The 20,665-nt window shown below is 32.6% G+C and overlaps 3 protein-coding genes and 1 long non-coding RNA gene across 5 annotated transcripts; all 4 read left to right on the forward strand.

Moving 5' to 3' along the window:
• The first annotated feature begins 68 nt into the window (after positions 1-68).
• Positions 69-6,375, forward strand: LOC103483199 (uncharacterized). The gene is made up of 9 exons (XM_008439691.3): positions 69-205; positions 1,831-2,121; positions 2,360-2,430; positions 2,767-2,847; positions 3,266-3,350; positions 3,860-3,957; positions 4,171-4,258; positions 4,928-5,285; positions 5,826-6,375. The coding sequence occupies exons 2-9, from the start codon at positions 1,864-1,866 to the stop codon at positions 6,071-6,073; spliced, it is 1,287 nt and encodes a 428-aa protein (XP_008437913.1). The 5' UTR covers positions 69-205; positions 1,831-1,863; the 3' UTR covers positions 6,074-6,375.
• An 801-nt stretch (positions 6,376-7,176) lies between these two features.
• On the forward strand, positions 7,177-7,904 carry LOC127149829 (uncharacterized). The gene is made up of 2 exons (XR_007821545.1): positions 7,177-7,320; positions 7,661-7,904. It is a non-coding gene; the product is annotated as an uncharacterized LOC127149829 (long non-coding RNA).
• A 2,443-nt stretch (positions 7,905-10,347) lies between these two features.
• Positions 10,348-14,398, forward strand: LOC103483198 (rhodanese-like domain-containing protein 4, chloroplastic). 2 transcript variants are annotated; one of them, XM_008439690.3, is made up of 8 exons: positions 10,348-11,269; positions 11,656-11,758; positions 11,853-11,933; positions 12,257-12,337; positions 12,416-12,490; positions 12,889-12,969; positions 13,097-13,309; positions 14,137-14,398. In XM_008439690.3, exons 1-8 carry the CDS (start codon positions 10,623-10,625, stop codon positions 14,182-14,184), a joined length of 1,329 nt encoding a protein of 442 aa, XP_008437912.1. In that variant the 5' UTR covers positions 10,348-10,622; the 3' UTR covers positions 14,185-14,398. The 2 variants fall into 2 exon arrangements, with proteins under 2 accessions (XP_008437912.1, XP_050941817.1); XM_051085860.1 differs by having other exon boundaries at positions 10,488-11,269; positions 13,097-14,398.
• Positions 14,399-18,555: 4,157 nt separating this feature from the next.
• LOC103483201 (probable WRKY transcription factor 46) lies at positions 18,556-20,521 on the forward strand. The gene is made up of 3 exons (XM_008439693.3): positions 18,556-19,150; positions 19,252-19,380; positions 19,769-20,521. The coding sequence occupies exons 1-3, from the start codon at positions 18,828-18,830 to the stop codon at positions 20,337-20,339; spliced, it is 1,023 nt and encodes a 340-aa protein (XP_008437915.2). The 5' UTR covers positions 18,556-18,827; the 3' UTR covers positions 20,340-20,521.
• Positions 20,522-20,665: the final 144 nt, after the last annotated feature.

Consider the following 20,665-nt stretch of genomic DNA (forward strand, 5'->3'; position numbering starts at 1 on the left):
ATTCTTCTTTTCTTTTTCTTTTTTTTCTTTTTTTTTTTTCTCTTCCCTTGCTTTCTTTCTTTACTACCCAATTTTGATTACTATATTATTTGGAATCAGCTGCTTGAAAAAGTATGCAATGGTCAAACTTCAGGGACTTGTGTCTTATCTTGCTTTGGACTGGGAATATGAATCAATTTCTGCCTCTATGTACAACAATTATTAGGTATGTTGATGGAAAAAGAAAAACTGGATATGTAGTCATAGTTAATTCCATGGGAACATTTCAAAATACATCTTTATTTGAACCAAAAGTGAAAAGTAAATAAGAGGCCATAGTTTCTGATCTTTTGGATAGAGTTTGTATAAGCCCAGCTGGAAAGTTTGGATAACCAAAAAGTTAGATGATATATGAATTTATATATACTGTTTAATTTATATTGCATGTCTGAGAACAAGTTTAGTCAATGGACTATTTAGTTTTTGTTTAATTATTTTGTCAATGGCTTCTTCTAACTTTCAAATTTTGTCTAATAACACTTGTTTTAAAATTGATCTATAGACTAGTCACAAAGTTGCTAGTTTATTGCTCTTTTAGACATATATGTATATGATATATCTAATAAATTTTTAAGCACACTTCTTCTTAAGTTCTAAAAATAAATTAGTAATTTAGTTTAAATATATTTAGGTTAAATTTCAAATTTACATATTTTGCGTATAAGCCTTTTAAACACGATCTCCTTTATGAATAGGTGTATACTCAACTCCTTTGATGATGTTCATGACTTCACATGTGTCGATGCATTCATTTTCCCTCCTCTTTTATTTTTCGAAATTTTTTGATAAATTTATCTCATAATTTGTACCATGAACGTAAGCTTTCTAACTCCAAATTAACTCTATACCTCAACTCAAGCTCCCAAATACCAAATTTATATCTAAAAAATAAATTAATTTTTAGACACATTGAATTGACTAAATATTCACTAGACACGTGAAAAAGTTTCAGTAGTTAATAGACACTCAAAAAATGAAAAAACAAGTTTAGAATCAGGAAAAACGAACTTAAAGTGTAAGATTGTCATGAAAAAAATTAAATATAGGTGTATTTGATAATCTCATTGGTCACGAATTCTAAGAACAATTTAAAAAAGTTGTTCAAGTGATAATTTTTTCTTCTTCGTAAAAAGGAAAAGATTTTAAATTATAAAGTAATTAAGTAAGGCATTACATTACCAAGACACGTTTTTGTGTATCGAAACCTGAAATAGATTGTTTATTGGTCCAATCCAATATCACAAAATAAAAATCTTTTTATACCTACTTTTGGATTTGGTCTTAACTAATGTTGATATTTTATTTCATAATTTTACTTTTGATATATGTTAAGTTTTGAGTTTTATTTGAAACAGTAAAATAATAGTTTCCAAAAATTAATAACATAGCATGTGAGCTGAACGTTTGACTAACTTCCAATGAAAATCAAGTAAAGATTGTCGAATCTAACAACTAAGCGATGGTCTATCATGTCTTATTGCTATGATTATTATTAATCACTAAATTCACACTAATGTTATTTAAAAAGTATTTACTTTCTCCAATTTAAAAATACTTGGGAGATTTAAATATCTAATAATTTATAATATTATTTAAAAATTATATAAAATAAACGTAAAACTTTTGGATAGTTAAATTTTAATTATGTATTTGGACTTTGGCATTTAATAATAATAATAATAATAATATGATTTATTTATTATTTATTAATAATAATATATTATTCATTATAATTATTAATTAATTATTAATATTATTTTAACGGGTTCACCCGGTCAACAAAACTGCCAGGCCATAGAAGCTCGTCGTGACCGACGCGCCGCCATGGCCAAGAAGCGGGATCGCCAAGCCGTCTCAAATCGTCGGAAAAACCAAGTCGTCTCTTCCGATCAGCAAAACATCGTTCCTGATTCCTCTTCCGACCGGAGGCTCATTACTATTTTCGTTCTCTTCTTTATCATTTCTCCCGCCATTTCCGCTCTCGTCTATCTCAAGTACACTTCAGCTGGAGAATTTTCCGGCGCATCTGTATTTGAAAGGGGGCTCGTCAAGACTGATATCAGTTATCAAGAAATCCTATCTGTACGTATAATTCGAGTTTCTGAATGCTAATCCGTCTTTTTTATTTTTTCACCCACTTCGGAAGTACTAGAAACTGATTTGGTCACTAGGGTTTATGAATTTTGTTAACTCTCTGGGCTCCGGGCAGTCTCATTATATCTTCAATGTAGCGAGTAATCTGAAAGAGGATAGGGTTGTTCATTAAATTTGTATCTTCAAGTAGGTAATTCTGTTGCTTAGGGTCTTCTTTTTGATGCAGGAGCACTCAAATGTCGCAGGAAATATCTCTCGCAATTATGATTATCCTGTACTTGCTTATATTACTCCATGGTATTCGCTTAGAAACTCACTTGTGCCACTTTTAATCTTTTTGTAATTTTGGGTTTAGGGAAGTGTATTTGATAACAGGGGCTGAGTTTATTGCTAGTTTGGGGGTTCCCAGTAAAAGAATTTCACTTCCATTGCAGTTGCATGAAGCTCTCTGCATTTAAAATTATTTTTTTATATGTTGTTGTCTTGTCAATGCACTTTTTCTCTCTCTCTCATATCTTTTTCTTTCTTTTCTTTGTTCTAACTTTGAACTTTGGGGCATTTTCTGATCTTCGTGGCGGTCTGTATGTTTCTCAACTTAACAATTAAACGCTGTTTACATGTTAAATTGCGCAGGAACTCCAGGGGCTATGATATGGCAAAAAAGTTTAACTCCAAGTTTACACATTTATCACCGGTGTGGTATGATTTGAAGAGGTACACAAATCATACCCATTTTTGCCCTCTTTTTTTTGTGGGGTTTTTTTTCTTTCCAGAGGATGGATGACAAACTTGAATAATTTAAAACATTTGGATTGAAAGACTCTTTTTACTCTTTTTCCTTTAAAACCTTTCTATTATTTATAAGCCACGCCTTCAGTGAATAGCAATAAATGGAGCACATTCAGCAACTTCTACAGTTCTACTTACATTTTTCACTTGGTGGTTTTTGACTGAGTGTAATTACGAGAAAGAAACACATGAAAGCGACATTCTTTGCTATTTATAATCGTGCAGTTTACTTTCCACATTCTTTTTGTATTTCCTCCTTTTCCATGTTACTAAGAGATATGTTATACATTTTCTTTCTCTTTCTTCTTCTTTCTCCTTCTTACTTTCTTTCTCTCTGAGACAGCCATGGTTCCCACTTAGTGTTGGAGGGAAGACACAATGCTGATGAAGAATGGATCTCAGAGCTAAGACTGACTGGAGATGCACTGGTACAATGAAAGATAACATATTTTTTAGGCTACTATATATTAAAAATTCCTAGACTTTGTTGACTTTGCCCCTTGTCTAAAACAACCCTATTCTCTGTGACAATTTTTTTGCTTAAAGGGCAGTTTTGAAAGATTAAGTGTAACGTTGCAATTTTTTAAATAACAGGGTTTTTTCTTTAAACAAAGGGCAAGCTTCAGAGCTATTTTGAGGGAAGCAGATGGTGATATTAGTTTGAACATATTGCATAAAACATTCATTAGAAGAACCTTTAATGAATCCTGGATTTATTTTGAACTTTGTAAAGAATTGTTGGGATTCTTTTGAATCAAAGAACACATGGGAATAGTCTTAGGAAGGCTGTGAATTTCTGACAAATTGCAGGTCATTCAGGGAGCATTGGTTCAATGCTCACCTTTGAATGTACCTCTTATGCATAACTGGTAGTTTTAAATCATTTTATTTGAGCTTCGATGGATGATGGTTAATTCATTCAGTAATTCTTAAGCAGATATTGCCCAGAGTGGCTGTTGAAGCACCTCCTATGGATCTGCTTAGAAAGAAGAAGCTGAAGGACAAAGCTATTAATCTAATCGTAACAGAATGCAAGTAAGAATACTCTGGATGGTTTTCTTGACTTTAGTATGTGATTTGGGATTTCTTACATATCATGTTTAGAGTCAGACTCTTAGATGCTCTTACAAAATTCAGGGTCAAGATTGTTTTGCAAATTTAGATTGCAACTCAACTCAATTTGTTCCATATGTTCGGTGTAAATTGTGTATCTTTTGTTTAGTTACAATCTTTGTTTTCTTTGTTCAGGGAAATGGGTTATGATGGTATCGTGTTAGAATCCTGGTCAAGGTGGGTAGCGTATGGAATACTGCGTGATCCAGACATGAGGAATTTGGTAACTAGTTTCCTTCCCTGTTTTGAAGATGCTGTATACTACTTGTCACATAAGAAATGAAAAACGTTTTCATCTAAAGATCACCTATAGTTTTACATTTGTCAATATTTTTTTCTTGGTTCTGTTTGGTTTAGTAAATGCATTTTTTGTTTCGGCATACTTGTATCGTTTCATTTTTCTGGTTTTATTATCTGTTCTTTCAACACAAAGTTAATTTAGTTTAGGGACGTTGGATATGAGTTTCTGTCATCAATATTTTTCCTGATATGCACCTTGAAATATGGCTTTGTTGTTATCTAGTTGAGGTTTTCCGAACCCAGAATGGATTTCTTATTAGGCTAGTTTGGATTTTTCTATGGCGAGAATGGTGATATTCTTTTTTGTTTTTGTTCTTCTTTTTTCTTTTTATGCTTGCCAAAATTGGAGGAGGTGGAGAGAGAAAAAGAAGATTAGAATTAGTTTGTTAGTACAATCAGATTACCTAGGTTTTCTTGTTGCATATCATGGGAGCTTTCTAATCATATAGGTGGTTAAAGTGGCCACCATTGGTTTTGTCGACTTTTCTTTGTACTACTTTCAACGATGTCTGCTTGGAGATGAGGCCGTCTGTATGCGTTTTTCAGTTCAAATGTTGGATAACTGAGGGATCTGTTCTGATTCCTATTACAGGCATTGCAATTTATAAAGCAGCTTGGAAATGCCCTGCATTCAGAGCTCGAGAGTACGAAATCTAAGCAACCATTGCAACTTGTGTACGTCATTGGCCCACCGCATTCAGAGGTCTTAGAAGAGCATGAATTTGGGCCAAAAGATATGGAGAGCCTGACTGGTGCTGTGGATGGTTTCTCACTCATGACCTACGATTACTCTGGTGCTCATAATCCAGGCCCCAATGCTCCAGTGAATTGGATTCGTTCAACATTACGGCTATTGCTCGGTACCAAGGACATTAGCCTTGTTCAGCACAAGGCTATCAAGATATTTCTTGGAATCAACTTCTACGGCAATGATTTCAGCTTTTCTGGAGGTAGAAACCATACTATCTTATACAATCCTTTCATTGGGTACAATTATGGATTCATGTAGGATAAGCTGCATCTTTTAGTTCAACTGGTTTCGCTATAGTATAATTTTTTAGCGAGTAACAGACTAACGTCATGTAGTCTGGTTTATCTTATCCAATTTCTCTTTTACCAAGAGGTTAATTTCTTCATCAGTTGACGACTTCCGGAATAGAAAATTTATGTACTTTAATATCCGAAATATCTTTTTTGATAATAGTGCAAATTAATTTTATTCATACATAGTAATAACAAAGAAATATATGTTATTCAATTTCACCTAAGAATTGAAGTTTGTACATTTGATAATTTTCTTTAAACTATTATCTATCAATTTTAGCAGTGATAATTACAAACTTATGACGATTACAATCAGCTTCAAGAGATGCCCTCTTTTTAGTAATTGTTAGATGACATGATACTAAATTTACTTTTATCTATCAATTTAAGCTTACTGGTCAATTGGTAACTTAACAATAATAGTTCTATTTTGGTGCAATCAACAGGAGGTGGAGCTATCACTGGAAGGGATTATCTGTCGTTGTTGGAGAAGTACAAGCCTGTGTTGCAGTGGGAGGGTGTCAGTTCCGAACATTTCTTCTTATACGCCGATTACAATCAAAACAAGCACGCAGTTTTCTATCCATCACTGAAATCAATCCTCATACGTCTTGAGGAAGCTCAATCCTTCGGTACCGGTATCTCCATATGGGAAATCGGGCAAGGTTTGGATTACTTTTTTGATCTACTATGAAAATTTTCAAATTTGCAGCGTTTCTTTACCTGTCTTTGTGCCAACCACCATGAAGTTTTGTTCACTTTTCCACGCTTATGGTGCTTCAAATGGGTGGCTCTATATGCTAAAAGATCTGAAGTAGTGAACCATTGTGGTAGCTATAAAGACAGGATCGTGAACGAGTTCCCCAGTCTTCAACACCCACCAGAGAAGAGGGAAAATCATTCACATGTTTTGATGTAGTTTTGTTTTCAATGTTCTAGAATAAATTGTAAGGAACTATTATAATTATCAATCCAGATTGTCTTTTTTATTTTAAATCATAGAGTTTTTTTCTTTCTTAACCCTTTTCTTTAAGAAGTAAGAGTTCAATTCTATTTGCTAACATTCTGTATTAGTAGGCACAATTATGATTATTTGGTTAAATAACAATTTTTATTAATGAACTTTTAAGTATGCCCTCAATATATTTAAATAAGTCTTCAATCTCTCAAAATTTTCTAATATAACTTCTATTTAAATGACTAATAATTCCCTTAACTTTAAAAGAGTGTTTAAAAATTTAATAGCTTTTTTAACTTTTAATCTTGTTTGGAAATGTCCTTTTATCATTTAATGTTCGATATTAATAAACTTGTCTAATTGAAACTTCAACATCTTTGTTGCTATTTTAAATTTTGAGATACAATTGTAGTTCATAAATTCTGTTCAGATCTGATGTATTTGAGTCCGACTTTTTTCTTCTTTTGAAAAATGGGTCTATGAAGATTCGAAATCTCTTATTATAGTTTCGTTTATTTATTAAATCTAAAAAGGTTTAATAGTTTTCATCATCGCCACTATTCTTGGGAAATTGCCAAAAATAGCTTAAAAAAGGAGGGTTAAATGACTTTTGGGATAGTTTTTGAAAATAAAGAGTTTTAGGACAATTTATGTGTGAATGGACAAAAATGTCCTTCATTAAATTTCTCCTTCTCCTTCCCTTTCCCTTTCCCTTCTCTTCCACGTAAAAGCTTTCAACTTTCGCTTTCCCTTCTCTTTCGCGTAGAGTTGTTTCCTTTTCCATTCTCTTTTGTGTAGAACACCTGAAGTAAAAAAAAAAAAAAAAAAAAAAAATCGCTCTGCTCCGATACTTTGCTCTGCTCTAGTGTCGTTTGAAGATACTCCGACCATTCGTCTCTTGTCGTTCGTCGATCCTCTAGTGCATTTCGTCGCTCCTTCTTTTCAAACCATTCAATCAACTTTGAGCGTTTTCTCTTATTTCGGTGAGTTTCATCTCTAACCCATTTTTAATTTATTTGCTGTAAATATTTGGTTTAGGTATTTGTTGCGAGTTTCATCCGTAAATGTCTGGTTTAGGCTATTTTGGAATGGAATTATTTGCTGTAAATTAGTTTAGTCAAAGTTTGGTTTAGGTTCTTAGAAAGTTCAATGGGTAGTGAAAAATGAACTGAAGTAAAAGATTTAGTTTGCAAGAGTGCACTTGCAAGGAGTTTCAAGCTGAGCAACTACCATGCTCACATGTCATTGCTGCAGCACGAGATCGCAATATAAATGTTTATAGATTATGTGTTAATTATTACACCAATGAATGTTTGTTGGCAGCATATGCGGAGGCCGTCTACCTAATTGTAAATCAGTCAGCTTGGAAGACAAGCGAAGACTATCTACATATGATTGTTTTACCTCCGAAAGTAGTCAAAAGAGTTGAAGTAAAGAAATAGGTCACAACAGATTAACGTGTACTAATACAATTTCATATACCGAGAAGTCCAGCATACAAATTTAAAAATTTCTCTACCAATGTACTAATTATTACACTAATTAATGAATGTTCCTTTTCTTTCAATTTGTTATTTATCTATCTGGATGTGTTTTCTTAATGATGTCTCCAAACATTCTTACTTTATGTGCTTCTAGATAGATGAAGAAGACGAAAATAACAGCTGGCTTATTCATTTAGGAACACAAAAAACACAAACGTATTGACACAGATTTTAATTTGTTTAATATACAAACTGGTTTCACGATCGTTTAAATATAACTAAACGATCGTTTAAAATAACTAAACGATCGTTTAATTGTATTAAACGATCGTTTATATATTTCACACGACTATTCGTTTAGTTTGTAATTCTTTAATTTATATATTTTTTAATTCTTTGCTACTCAACTGCTTTAATTTATATATTAAGCGATCGTTTATATGTAATCACACTAATGTAAAAGATCGTGCATATATCTTTAAGCGATCGTTTAGTAAAGTCTAAACGATTTTCTTAATAAACAAAGAAAATATTAAGCGATCGTTTACCTACAAGTAGTTTTGCAAACAAATATGATATTTGAATGTCATCAATTGACCATTCATAAATTACGTTTATTCTAATTTATATAGCATCTATACTTGTGCATTATAGAGAAGAATCGATACATATTTTGCAACATACATGATATACAACTCCTACAAATCTCGCAACAAAGTTCAATACATAGGAGTGTTGGTCCATAATCGAAATGCCAATTGTTTTCTAAAGTAGGACATGTTTTCTTGACATAATGTATCTAAATCAAAACCAGCAGCTATGTACTCAAAATACTTAATGGTGAATACGCCACAATCACTATTATTTCGTTGTAGTGGAATGGAGTCGACAATGATAACTGGCCAAGGATGAGAAGGATTAATCTTGTACGCGGGTCCATCAGTCGATGTCGATGTCATAATTGAAGCCTGAACAAAAAGGAACAAATGAAATAATAATTGCATAAGAGACTGACTAAACATGTCATAACAGCATGGTGAAAGTTAAAATAAATAGTGAAAGTTTGGAAGGTGCGAGATACATGTGAGATAAACCACGAGGGCCTAAGAGACTTAACAAACATCAATAGAATCACTCCAAATGGATTAACAGGGGTACCAATTTCATTTTGAAATAAATAGTGAAAGTTTGGAATGTGCGAGATGTGTGCGAGATACGCTCGAGATACATGCGAGATAAACCATGAAGGCCTAAGAGACTTACTAAACATCAATAGAATCACTCCAAATGGATTAGCAGGGGTACCAATTTCATTTCGAAATAAATAGTGAAAGTTTGGAATGTGCGAGATGTGTGCGAGATACGTGCGAGATAAACCATGAGGGCCTAAGAGACTTACTAAACATCAATAGAATCACTCCAAATGGATTAGCAGGGGTACCAATTTCATTTCGAAATAAATAGTGGAAGTTTGGAATGTGCGAGATGTGTGCGAGATACGTGCGAGATACGTGCGAGATAAACCATGAAGGTCTAAGAGACTTACTAATTTCCAGCAAATAAGTCGATTCCAAAAAAGCCTAAACCAGATGGATGAAACTCACAACAAATACCTAAACCAAACATTTACAGCAAATAAATTAAAAATGGGTTAGAGATAAAACTCACTGAAATAAGAGAAAAGACTCAAAGTTGATTTAATGGTTCGAAAAGGAGAAGCAACGAAATGCAATGGAGGACCAATGAACGGCAAGTGATGAACGATCGAAGTATCTTCGAAGAGTAGAGTGTAGGAATAGAGCGGGAAATTTCAAAAGCCAACAAAAGACGATTTTTTTTTTTTACTTGGGTGTTCTACGCGAAAGAGAAGGGAAAGAGAAACAACTGTACGCGAAAGAGAAGGGAAAGCCAAAGCTGAAAGTTTTTACGTGGAAGAGAAAGGAAAGGGAAAGAGAAATTTAATGAAGGACATTTTTGTACATTCACACCTAAATTGTCCTAAAACCCTTTATTTTCAAAAACTATCCCAAAAGTCATTTAACCCTCCTTTTTTAAGTTATTTTTGGCAATTTCCCACTATTCTTCTGCTACCACTTGTTTCAACAGATAACGCGATACTGATTGTGAACATAAATCTGCTACAATTTTTAAGTGGTTGAAACAGAGTTTAAACATAAGGGGAAAAAACAGGGAAAGTTTAAATACTCTAATGAAACACCCTTCAATTTCTTTGTTTTGTAAATACCTTCAAACCTGTTCTTAGAATTCCAGTCAAAACTTTCCATTTTGTTCTTGAAATTTGACTGTTTCAAAAAGCAGAGGAAGAAAAAATACCGATACAACAAACAAACACTTGAATCTTCTAAACACATTAGATTGATTCATTATTCAATTTCATCTTACTAAAAACTAACCATTCAATTTGAATACGGTACTACAACATTCTATGAGAAAGTTCGTGGTGTAGTAGTACTACTGTACTGAAACTTCTACATAAGTTCCAATGGGATTAGAGAAAATCACATCTTTCTACTCTAATTCTCAGCCACACAAACACATCTCTTTACCACAAAATTCATCTTGCTACATGTCATCTTCTCATTGGTTGCAGATCATCAAACCATTCCACCTCAGCACTCTGTTAAGACCCCTCAAGCTAAGCCTTGTCATCCCCTCCATTCAATCATATCCCCCACCAAAAAAAAAAAAAAAAAAAAAAACAGCCAAATTTGGCCTAAACCCTTTACTTGTTATGGTTGTTGAAGCTCTTTAATCAATTTTCTGAGCTTCAGAAAGTTGCCATGGAGGCCCTCAATGCAGCAAGTTTAAGCCCCTTGGCTGTTCTTTCCGACAGAAAAAGAGAACCCAAAAAAATCTCCCCAATCCCATCTTCTTCCTCCTTCAAGCTCCCAAATTTTGGTAGTTTAAACACAAATTTATCAGTCCCACAAGGGTTTTGCTTATCAAGAAGCTTACAAGGAAGTTTACTTTTGTTATCTTCAGCATTCAATGCTGGGGTTTCTGGAGCTCTTACTTATGATGAGGCTCTCCAACAATCTATGACCACTTCTTCATCTGGGGATTTAGATTTAAATGGGATTCTTGATGGGATTGTAAATTTTGGAACAGAGAATCCTGGAATTGTTGTTGGCGGTGTTTCTATTTTGGCTCTCCCTTTGATTTTCTCTCTTTTTCAAGGAAAATCTAAACCATGGGGTGTTGAATCTGCTAAAAGTGCTTATGCGAAATTGAGTGAGGATTCTAATGCTCAGCTACTTGATATTAGATCGCCAGTTGAAATAAGGAAAGTTGGTGCTCCTGATCTTAAGGGTTTGGGTAAAAAACCTGTGTCCATTGCTTACAAAGGTGAAGATAAGCCAGGTTTCTTAAAGAAGCTTGGTTTAAAGTTCAAGGAGCCACAAAATACCACATTGTTCATTTTAGACAAGTAAGACTTTGCATTTGTTAACTTAGTTTAAATTTTAGAGCCTTGTTCTGTGATTTGTTAGAGTTTACTATTTAAACTGCCAATAATGTATTGCCTTGTGATGGGTGTTAACTCAAAAAACAATGACAGGTCTAATAGATTCCATCAAGCTATATCACTAATTTGAAGATAAGAATCGTTCTTTTATTTCACACGGATCAATAAACAGATAGCGAAATATGTCATTTGGTTAGCGAAAACAAGAAGTATGTCAATGAACTACTTTTACTAAATCTAAGCTTCTTTTGTGATTTATATATGATTGAAACCAAGTGGTAGTCTAGAATCATAGTTACTCTGTAAGTTAATGTATGAAAATGATCTGTCTAAATCTTGTTGGAAGACAGATATGATGGGAGCTCTGAACTCGTTGCAGAGTTGGTAACTGTGAATGGATTCAAAGCTGCTTTTGCTATTAAAGATGGTGCAGAAGGACCTCGTGGATGGACGGTTATCACCATTTTTCTTAGTCTTCATGTTTTCATTCAAGGACATCTTTCAGTATATTATAGGAGGTTCTCACTTGGATCTATGTCTTGTGCAGAATAGTGGACTACCATGGTTAACACCTAAGCCAAGTTTGAGTCTTGGCAGTCTAACAGATGCCATTGCTGGTGCATTCGGTGTATGCATTTCTATTTCAATATATCTACTTGCTCCTTTTTCCTTTGCATAACATTGCTTAAATCTATAGGAAACAATAAGATTCCATTATTTTGAATCTCTCATGTCTCTAAACAGCACATTTAGGTGGAGAAATGTATATACACATAGAAGCAGCCATGATTCTTTTCTGATAATATCATATTGCATTGTCTAGATTACAATGAAAAACATGATTTTTGTAGTAAATATATTCCCTATCTAGATAATATTTTCATCTTCCTTGCTCAAAAGTGATATAAAAAGAATGAAATGAACAAATTTTTGATTGAAATTTATGTGTAGGAGGATTCTGAAGGTCTGCCTGCTGTTGCTACTGCTGTTGCTGCAGCAGCTACTGGAATAGGTTTATTGGCTTTTACTGAGGTTGGTCCATATCTTTTGCCTATGAAATTTCAACAAGTTAATCAATAATAATAAGCCATAGATTACTTCTTTCGACAGATGGAAACAGTTCTCCAACTTCTGGGTTCAGCTGCAATCATTCAGTTTGTGAGCAGGAAACTTCTATATGCCGAGGTGAATTGAATGTTTGTATCCTAATTCTGTTTTCACCACTAATATGACTTTGAAAGAGGATGTCAATCCTTTACAAAAAAAAACAAGAACTAGTCATTTGGCAGTCAAAATTTTCCAAGATGGTGCATCCTAGGGTTGTTAACCATTAAAATTACTCATTGAACACATAATTCAAGACTGCACATCACATGATGAATGTTATAATGTGATGGCTATGTAGCCTATTCATTTTTTGAGATCATCTACTTTATATTGTCTACCTCTTGTGGGACGTTGTTCTTTTATTCAGATTTTTTTCAGACGATAATACATTGTCCTATAACCTCACTGCCATTTCGTTATGTGACATTGGAATTGGTTACTGAGGTATACTTGACCACAATATCCATTGAAAATAGGATCGGAAGAAAACATTACAAGAAGTTGATGAGTTCTTTAATACAAAGGTGGCCCCACAAGATCTTGTCGACGAGTTGAAGGTACTTGAAACTTAAGTTTCTTAAGTTCATTACTTCAATCTACATACATCTAAATTTCAATATTGCTGCTACAGTTACAATCTCACGATCTCATCTGTTTTCCAATCAAACCATGTATGAATTTCAGGACATTGGAAAGGCTATATTACCTTTACCTGCCACTGAGAAGGCGCTACCTGCACCAGCAGAGGCAGCTGTGGAGGTTGCAACGTCCAGTGACACCGTACAGAAAGCAGAAGCTGTTGTGGAGCCTGCTCCCGAGACAAATTCGGTTGCTAAACAAGAAGTAAAGGCAGAATCACTGCCCAAAATCTCAAGGCCGCTTTCTCCATATCCTTCTGTAATTCTCACATCCATTGGTTTTTATTTTCTTTGCTTTTTTCTTCCCAAGCTTCTAGTTGTAGATTGCATCCCATAAAAGCGGAGAAACTTGTCAACTGCCTGAAACAGCTTGGTTCATATAGCCATCTACGTGAAGTGCTTAAAAAAAGGACAACATTTAGGGAGCCTTTAGAACAAGGAATGAAGCTATGAATTTCTAGAGCTAACAATGGATAGAGTTAATAAGACATAAAATTGATGTTTAAGTTTTGGGCCTACGAACTCCTTAGTCAAACACCCCCTTATAGTTCCACCTCTAGCACTTGGCAGTACTCTAAGAACCACAAATACAAATACAAGACACAAATATGACATGACACCGACATGAAAACAAGTCAACTTTTAAAAATTTAGGACACAAACACAACAAGAACGCATTTATTAAAATATACATTTTTCTAAAAGAATATATACCATTTTTAAACTGGGAAACTCAAAGTCAATGAGTTTATTTATTTCTATGCTTAAACAATTAGTTTGATACATTTCACTCTCAAATTTTATTATTTTTGTCATCTATATGTTGACTTAGTATGTGTAAGAATGTTTAATGCACGTCTACCAAATATTGATCCTATTTTGACTTTGTACAATTAGTCTTCAACACATCTATTACACTAATAAGTCTCCGACACGGACACTCTAGCCAAACTAAAGTATGTGAGCTTCTTAGACAATACCTCAAGCCATGTTGTGTTTCAATGACATTCATGATATATATATATATATATATATATATATATATATAGTAACTCTAAATCTCCATGTTTTTATTTCTGGTTGCAGTATCCAGATTTCAGGCCTCCGACGTCTCCTACACCATCGCAGCCGTAATTCCATAATAATTTAGCTGGGAATTGCAGAGGCTATATTAGTGAGTAATTATGGTTGAGCTCCATATTTTTTAGTGTTGAAAGAAGGTGTAGATGACAGACTGAGTCAGTGCTCTTATTATAGTATTCACCAAAAAGTATGCTGCTTTGCTTTGCTTTGCTTTTCCCATCACAAGTCAATGAAATTGTAGTGTTATTCGGTGAGTGTCTCTCAACTTTGACCTCAATCTCTTCTAATGAAGAATGGATTTTCCTAATCAAAATCCAAAAACTCATACACTTTCACCTTCACTAAAACAAACCAAAATAGGGAACAGGTGTATGAATGAATCACTAGGAATTGATAGTTTTGAACCTATTCAAGTGGTAAGTGTAGAAAAAACACGGTTTCTGTCTAACTTCAAGTTGGGCCATCATTTTCTTTTTCAAGCTTTGAAATTTTCAAAACTACTGGAACCATTCATAAAAAAGATTGAGTGTCTTTTTCTTGGAGAGTCAGGTTATTGGGCACAACTACTTGAGTTACGTTGGAGTCTTCTTCCTTGAGTTTAATGTTGAAAAAAAATCCATAAATACATCAGAGCAAATAGAAGAAAAAAAAAAGTTAAAATAATAATACTTTTGGTTTAGTTTATGAAGTTTTCGTGGAAGTTCGGAAGTATATCCTTCTCAACTTTAGCTTATGAAGTGAAAATGAACTTTCCATATCGATAATTCACATTACATTCTACCATGGAGATCGAATTAATTTCAATCCTTCATTCCTACACTTAACTCAACGATAATTTTATGTAATAAATATAAAATGAAATGAAATATTTTCAAAATAAGAGGCGAAAGGGATGAGGAGTTTAGATGGAAAAAGTTTAATAAATTAAAATTAATCAGATTAATGTGAAATAAATTATAAGGATTGGGGAATTGTTGTAGAGTTGCAATATAAGGCATGTAATTAAAAGGTAAGATGGAGAAAATCAAAACCCTAAATGTCAAATAGTCAAAGTTTTAAATGATGATTAATTCATTGGTCCAAATTTGAAAAGAAAATTTAAGTAGAAAAAATTGAAGATGGAATTCAAATCTCTTGACCATATTATAGTCCACAAAAAAATTGAGTTGGAATTATATATATTAATTATCGAAATCAAACAACATATATATATATATATATATATATATATATATATATATATATATATATATATATATATATATGTATGTATGTATATGTAAACACAAACATTGATCATCGCCCTAATCCCTAATACGTCTCTTTTTGTGTCCTTTTCTATAATAACCTAACAAACCAAAAGCAAACGGTCATTAATTAATACAATAATTAACTTAGCCTTTCAGCTCTAATGACTCTTAATTTGTTTTCTAAGTTGTAAATATATATGTTAATATTCAAAGCTAGAAGGGGTTTAAGAATACATTATTACACATCCAAAAAGATCAAAATTGACATCTTACTATGTTACTATGTTACTGTCATTTTCTTTATTTCCTCCTCAAATCAATCTTAATTAGCATATATATATATATTCTAACCCCTCTTCCCTGATTAAATAAAATTAACTTGTAGAGAAATTTCCATTAGAGTTGAAACTTTTTTACAATTGTATGAGTTTGAAATGAATTAGTATATATATGTATATTTTTTGGTGTTTTGTTTTTCTTTTGCTTTATCTTCTTGTTAATTGAAGATAAATTTTAAAATAATGTATGGACGTAACCAAAGGGTTTCCATCTTACGTCACCATAAATAATGACGTCACTCTCTCTACTTTTATTATTAACTATTCTTTTTTTTTTTTTTGTTAATTAATAAATAAAGAGAAGGATTCTTGAATTTTCAACTCTGTTTCCGCGTTCTTTCTTCTTCTTCTTCCCCTAAATTCCACACCATCATCAATCCCATCTCTAAACCCTAAACCATATATATATATATATATACATATTATATTTCTCCACAATTATTGCTACATTTTAATTCTTCTCTCCTTCATTTTTATCATCAATTCTAACCAAATTCCACACAGTTTCCATCTACATCTATAAGTTTGAAGCTTTTTCCCTTTTCCTCATTTGGGTTCTTTTTACGTGTATATATATAGATATGATTGGGATTTGAGTGACCCATTTTAGTGAAACACACTTTTGCCCTAATTTTGAAACCTTTTAAAAATATGGTCATTATGTGTGATTAAATCCATGATAATGGTTTTAATTATATAATGTAAAGAAAAAAAGAGTGGTATATGTGAGAAAAAAAAATTAAAAGGAAGGGTAAAAATCTATCGAAATATTAAAAGCCTATGTTTCAATAGGTATTCTTGTACAATATCTTAGATATATATGAACGTCTTACATTATTGTTGCAAAACAAACGTTTTGTAGTTTTGATGTTCATTCCATATAGGTCTTGCATCAAACCATAAAACAAACCGGCACTAAAATTATCCGTTTAAAACTTATCCACACAAAAATTTTCGAAACCAACTAAGACCCTTTTTGTGTAAAAATATGGCCATATAATAACTTTTGAGAAAAGAAGATTATGGAAGTATTTTAGTTTAAAATCAAGTTATGGGTGTGAAGTTATACTAATAGCTGTCATTTAAGTTGTAATTAATCAAAGTTAGAAGGACATCTAAAAAGGGAAAAATGAAAATATTGAAAATGTTATATAGAAAGAATCCCTAGAATTGGTATGATATTATATGTAAATTTCGAAAAAAGAGAATTGAAATATATCATCAATTATAATATATATATATATTTAGTAATGTTGGGAGATGGGAGACAGGAAGATGATAAATAGTGTCAGCCCACACGGTTTATAATTATATACAATATATGATATGTTATATTATATATATACACATTACAAACCCCCCCAAATTGACATGTTAGATTGTTATAAAAAATATTAAATTTATAGTAATTCAAACTCCCTCACTTGAATTTTAAAATTAGCCTAAGACTTTATACTAAAGTGTATCACATGAAGTAGAGAAGAAAAATGATTTTCAATTATTGCTTAAATAAACCTTAAAACTAAAGATTAGTATTATAAATTTAAATCATATAATACTAACACATGGTTAATTAACTCATGGACTTGAAAATTAACCTAAACGTTTCGTTGGAATTGTCAAGTCAAAAAGACGTTGCAAAGTGTATTTGACCACGTAAAAAATAATATATATATATATATATATATATATATATATATATATATGTAGATTATGTAGTTTTTGCTAATACAACATTGGTATAGTAGTGAGACGTTGAAGTGTTGCATATCATTGTTGATCACCTCAAAGTCAAATGTGGGTGTGAAGATCACTTGATTCGATGCTATACATATCTATTATGCCGTAAAATTGGGTCATTTTCTTCAAATAACATATTTAACTAATTTATGTGTTTGCGAATATTTACGACCTTTGTCATTGTACTTTCAAACATGTTAAATTTTAATCTAAGACTTTATACGGTAACCGATTGAATTTTTGTTTTAAATTTCTAAACACTTCCCCACCTCTCAATTTCTTTTTTTGGGGGTTATGGTCTATTTTTAATCAATATTGTAAAAAAAAGGGTAAAAAACTTTGTATTCTTTTTACATAGAATTTAATTAGAAATAATTACTAAAGGGGCCAACCAAAATTAAAATAGTAAGGAATACATAAAAACTATATACACAATATAATATTGATAAGATTTTTGAAGAAGTCAGATGCGAATTGAATTGGAGTGTGAATGAATGAATGAATGAATGAATGAGTGGAGTGTATGTGAAAAGGTCCACATGATGTGTGGACGTAATCAATGGGTTCCAATCTTACTTCACTACATGACCTCACTCTCACTCTCTACTCTCTCTCTCTCTCTCTCTCTCTCTCTCTCTCTCTCTCTCTCTCTCTCTCTCTACTCTCTCTCTCTCTCTCTCTCTCTCTCTCTCTCTCTCTCTTAACGAATATAAAATAAGATTAGGATATACATACATACATATATATATATATATATATATCAAAGTTTCAAACTCTCTTTACGCGTTCTTCCTTCCCTTCCACGTCATATCATCATAATAATTAAAAAAACCCATAAGACGTACAAAATTTTGATCCCTTTTGAATTGGTCAACAATTTCCTCTATTTTACCCCCAAAACATTTCTTTTTTCTCTTTTCTTTTTCTTTTACAATTCATTTCCTACTCGGTTTCCCTTTTTAAATTTAATAATAATAATAATAATAATAATAATAATAAAAACACTTTTATTTTCCGCAGCCCTTTTTACACGTCTTCTTCTTTCAATTTAATTTTATGACCCCTTTAAATATAACTCCTCACTTCCCATCTTTCTCTTCAAACCCAACTCCCAGTTCTCTCTCAAAGCTTCAACCTTTTTTTTTTCCCCTTTTCCTCATTTGGTTTCTTATTATTATTCATTTTAGTTTCATCCATATATAACACTCCCTTTTGCTCTTTTTTTGAATGACCATATTATCCTACCTAAATCTTATTATTATTATTATTATTACTGTTTTTCCATCTTTTGAGGTTTTGGGTCATCCCAACTACGGGACTGTCACCACCACCGTCGCTGCCATTTCTTCTTTGGGATTGGTTAACAATGGAACTTATGGAACACAACAGTTTGATCTCCGAGTTGACTCAAGGGAAGGAACTCGCCCTTCAACTCAGAACTCATTTTCATCCTTCTTCATCCCCCGAACAAGCTTGCCTTTTCTTGACTGAAATGATTCAATCTTCTTTCGAGAAAGCACTTTTGCTTCTCAATTCCAATTCTTCTAATTCAAAAACCCACCAAATTGCTTTGTTGGATGCACAAGAAGAAGGAGAAGAAGAACAAGAAGAAGAAGGAGAAGAAGTGGATGAATCATCCGCTAAGAAAAAGAGGAAGATCAGTAGAAGCAGAGATGTGTTGAAAAAGAGGTAACTTTTTTTTTTTCTTCTTCTTCTTCAATTAAATTCATAATTAATAATTACATTATCTGGAGATTATATATTTAATTAATTGGATTAATTTTTGGCAGAAAATTGCTTCCTAGATGGACCGAGGAAATCAAGGTTTGCAATGGAACTGCTCCTGAAGGCCCTCTCAATGATGGTTATAGTTGGAGAAAATATGGCCAAAAAGATATCCATGGTGCTAATTTCCCAAGGTGAGATTCCATCTCATCAATTCTTTTTAATTTTTAATATAATGAATTAATTAGAATATTTAGTTACTGATTAACCATTTAATTCCACATGTTTGAAGAATAGTCAACGACTTGATTCAATTGGGATGAAGAATAGTCAACAAATCTAAAGTTGCAAGTGGAGCACATGAAATTCACATATTAATTAATTAATTTAATTGGCTTAGAAAAGACATCATTAAATTATTCTTTTCACATGTGTTTTCTTTATACAATAAACAAATCAATTAACCATATCAACTACACAAGTTGCATTAATAAATTATATGTTCAAAAATTGGATAATTAAATGCTTTCATTTGAAAAAGTCTCTAATCTTTTGAAATTTTCTTTTCTTTTTTGATTGTAGATGTTATTATCGATGCACACATAGAAACGTCCGAGGATGTTTGGCGACAAAACAAGTTCAAAAATCCGACAATGATCCAAATATCTTCGAGGTAACATACAGAGGAAGACACACATGTAACCAATCCTCTAATTTGGGATCGACTTCCTCCATTTCATCTCAAAATCAAATTTACGAAGAAACAAATCAAATTCACCAAAACCCCAATTCTGAAATTTGGTTTGATTTCGGAGATAACAATTTTAATCTCAAAACGGAGGATTTCAACCAAGTTTTCCCACCATTTTCATTTTCCTACGAGCCGATAATGGACCCGACTTTTATTCCCGGCGAGGGCTTGACTGCAGCAGCAGTGTCGTCGCCGGCCTCGGACACGGCCTGGGATTGGAGCGGCTACGACGGTGGACTACAGAGGGTTCAGTCGTCGGAGCAATCGGCGGTGACAGAGATAATTTCGGCGACAACTTCAGTGACAAATTCGCCGATTTGCATTGGGGAGTGGGATTTCTCGCTTGACAATATTGATTTTGACCAGAATTTCCCCTTTGACTCTCTAGATTTCATCTCTTGATTTTTTTTTTTTCTGGTTATATTATCATTAACTTTTTTCCACGTAGGATTTGAGATGTTTTTGTTTCTTTAGATATTCTTCCATTGTGTAAGAATTATTTTGAGAAGTGTCTGTGGGGATTAATCTGTGTAGTTTAAAGTTTTATTGTTATTTAATGATCATCTAGTATTGTAGTTATTGAATTTTTTTCTTGTCTAAAGAAATGTAATGATCTTTAAGCTAATGAATAATATTTTTTCTAGTGATATAAATATAGATTTAAAAAATGTTAAATTATATATTTACTCTCTATTTACATTATAAAAAATCATAAGTCTTAGATATAG

The sequence above is a fragment of the Cucumis melo genome, chromosome 6 (assembly GCF_025177605.1).
Source record: "Cucumis melo cultivar AY chromosome 6, USDA_Cmelo_AY_1.0, whole genome shotgun sequence".
Lineage (NCBI taxonomy): Eukaryota > Viridiplantae > Streptophyta > Magnoliopsida > Cucurbitales > Cucurbitaceae > Cucumis > Cucumis melo.

What these genes read in the sequence shown, in the direction of transcription:
- LOC103483198 (XM_051085860.1), top strand. Translation starts at nt 10,623, where the DNA reads ATGGAGGCCCTCAATGCAGCAAGTTTAAGCCCCTTGGCTGTTCTTTCC. An exon ending in CCATTGCTGGTGCATTCGGT is followed by an intron (nt 11,934 to 12,256) that starts GTATGCATTTCT and finishes ATTTATGTGTAG; the next exon opens with GAGGATTCTGAAGGTCTGCC. An exon ending in GGAAACTTCTATATGCCGAG is followed by an intron (nt 12,491 to 12,888) that starts GTGAATTGAATG and finishes CATTGAAAATAG; the next exon opens with GATCGGAAGAAAACATTACA.
- LOC103483199 (XM_008439691.3), top strand. Translation starts at nt 1,864, where the DNA reads ATGGCCAAGAAGCGGGATCGCCAAGCCGTCTCAAATCGTCGGAAAAAC. An exon ending in GACTGACTGGAGATGCACTG is followed by an intron (nt 3,351 to 3,859) that starts GTACAATGAAAG and finishes ATTCTTAAGCAG; the next exon opens with ATATTGCCCAGAGTGGCTGT. An exon ending in TGATTTCAGCTTTTCTGGAG is followed by an intron (nt 5,286 to 5,825) that starts GTAGAAACCATA and finishes TGCAATCAACAG; the next exon opens with GAGGTGGAGCTATCACTGGA.
- LOC103483201 (XM_008439693.3), top strand. Translation starts at nt 18,828, where the DNA reads ATGGAACTTATGGAACACAACAGTTTGATCTCCGAGTTGACTCAAGGG. An exon ending in AGAGATGTGTTGAAAAAGAG is followed by an intron (nt 19,151 to 19,251) that starts GTAACTTTTTTT and finishes AATTTTTGGCAG; the next exon opens with AAAATTGCTTCCTAGATGGA. An exon ending in CATGGTGCTAATTTCCCAAG is followed by an intron (nt 19,381 to 19,768) that starts GTGAGATTCCAT and finishes TTTTGATTGTAG; the next exon opens with ATGTTATTATCGATGCACAC.